The 1819-nt window shown below is 45.7% G+C and overlaps 1 protein-coding gene across 1 annotated transcript; it reads right to left on the bottom strand.

The window, feature by feature from the left end:
- Positions 1-638: 638 nt before the first annotated feature.
- On the bottom strand, positions 639-1598 carry LOC141171823 (olfactory receptor 11A1-like). Its single transcript, XM_073655455.1, has one exon. The coding sequence runs from the start codon at positions 1596-1598 to the stop codon at positions 639-641; it is 960 nt and encodes a 319-aa protein (XP_073511556.1).
- Between the last annotated feature and the right edge of the window lie 221 nt (positions 1599-1819).

Raw genomic sequence — 1819 nt, 5'->3', positions numbered from 1 at the left:
TGTCAGTGTCATTATCCTGTACCCCGAGTGTCAGCGCCATTATCCCGTACCCCGAGTGTCAGCATCATTATCCTGTACCCCGAGTGTCAGCGCCATTATCCCGTACCCCGAGTGTCAGCGTCATTATCCCGTACCCCGAGTGTCAGCGCCATTATCCCGTACCCCGAGTGTCAGCGCCATTATCCTGTACCCCGAGTGTCAGCGCCATTATCCTGTACCCCGAGTGTCAGCGCCATTGTCCTGTACCCCGAGTGTCAGCGCCATTATCCTGTACCCCGAGTGTCAGCGCCATTATCCTGTACCCCGAGTGTCAGCCTCATTATCCTGTACCCCGAGTGTCACGGTCATTAGACTGGACCCTAAGATTTGTGTTTGTCATTTTCCTATACCCCAAATATCAGTTTCTCATTGTTCAGAACCCTGTTTCAGCGTATCATTGTCATGTACCCCAAATGTGAGTGTCATTATGCCAACCTCTTACTATAAACAAAGGATCTTCCATTTATTATCAGCTATCGGAGATCTTGAAAATAATGTGGACTAAAGCAAAAGTATTTTCAAGGTTGCAGAACTTCTCATTTTATGAAGATCACGCTTCATTTACACAGGACAGGATTCCGGGTCTTTGCATTTTGTTATTATTGTTTCTGCAAACCTATTTTTTTTTGCTTTTTCCATTTCAAACAAACAATTTTTGCAAATGTTGCTTTGATCTCTTGGTTTCGCAACGTGTATATTAAAGGGTTGAGAAAAGGGGTGACGACTGTGTATATTAAGGAGAGAACCTTTAAGGCAATCATCGAGCGTCCAGAGGTCGGCACCATATATATTGCAATAAGCGACACGTAGTATATAGAGACAACGGTGAGATGAGAGCTGCAAGTAGAGAACGCCTTCTGCCGTCCCGTCATTGTCGGGATCTTCATGATGACAACCGCTATACAGACATAGCTGACGATGATGGTCATAAAGGGCAACAGGGTCACCGGAGCCGTCAGGAAGAGGTCAATGGTTTGTAACAATCGAGTATCAGAACAGGAAAGCTGAAGGATGGGCACAAAGTCACAGAAGAAATGGTCAATGACGTTCTCGCCACAAAAGTTGAGCGTAGACATCATAACTGCAATGATCAACGTGATGCCGAAGCTCAAACCCCAGGAACCAACCACGAGGATGTGCCTCAACCTGGTGTCCATTATTGGTATATAAGACAGTGGCTGACATATCGCCAAGTATCGATCATAAGACATGGCCGTCAGAAGAAGACATTCAGCTCCGGTACTTGCCCCAAAGAACTGGAACTGGGTGATGCATTCAGGGAATGATACGGCTCTGCCATTTCTCAAGATGATGTGGAGAAGACTTGGCACAATGTCAGTGGTGAGGAGCATGTCACACAGAGACAGGTGGCAGAGGAAGAAGTACATGGGGGAGTCTAGGAGGTGACTGGAGGTCACCAGAGCTAAAATGATGAGGTTCCCAATCAAGCACAGAATGTAAACCAGCAAACACAGCAAGAACAGAGGGATCTGAAGACCATGGAGACCCCCGAAACCAAGGAGGAAGAATTCAATGATGATTGTATGGTTCTTCTTCATTCTGTGGTCATCAGATTGGATATATCATAGGTTTTCTGAATGCAATAAATTCTGGTTTGTATATGATTGAGGCCAATGCAATCACAAGACGCACATGGCCTTAAATGGCTGCTGGGGAGTAAGGATCAGATGATCTTGTCCTGGTGGTCTCCATGTCTAAAAAAGTGAAACGATCAGAATGATAAAGTGATCACTGCATACATCATACGATGGGTCAACCC

The sequence above is a fragment of the Phyllobates terribilis genome, unplaced genomic scaffold (genome assembly GCF_046119375.1).
Source record: "Phyllobates terribilis strain yellow unplaced genomic scaffold, ASM4611937v1 Scaffold_12__6_contigs__length_324123572, whole genome shotgun sequence".
Taxonomy (NCBI): Eukaryota; Metazoa; Chordata; class Amphibia; order Anura; family Dendrobatidae; genus Phyllobates; species Phyllobates terribilis.
Note: the sequence above shows the minus strand (reverse complement) of the source record. Positions and strands in the feature narration are given on the sequence as shown.

Bases quoted from the DNA above. Each gene is read 5' to 3' on its own strand.
- LOC141171823 (XM_073655455.1), bottom strand. From the start codon at position 1,598: ATGAAGAAGAACCATACAATCATCATTGAATTCTTCCTCCTTGGTTTC.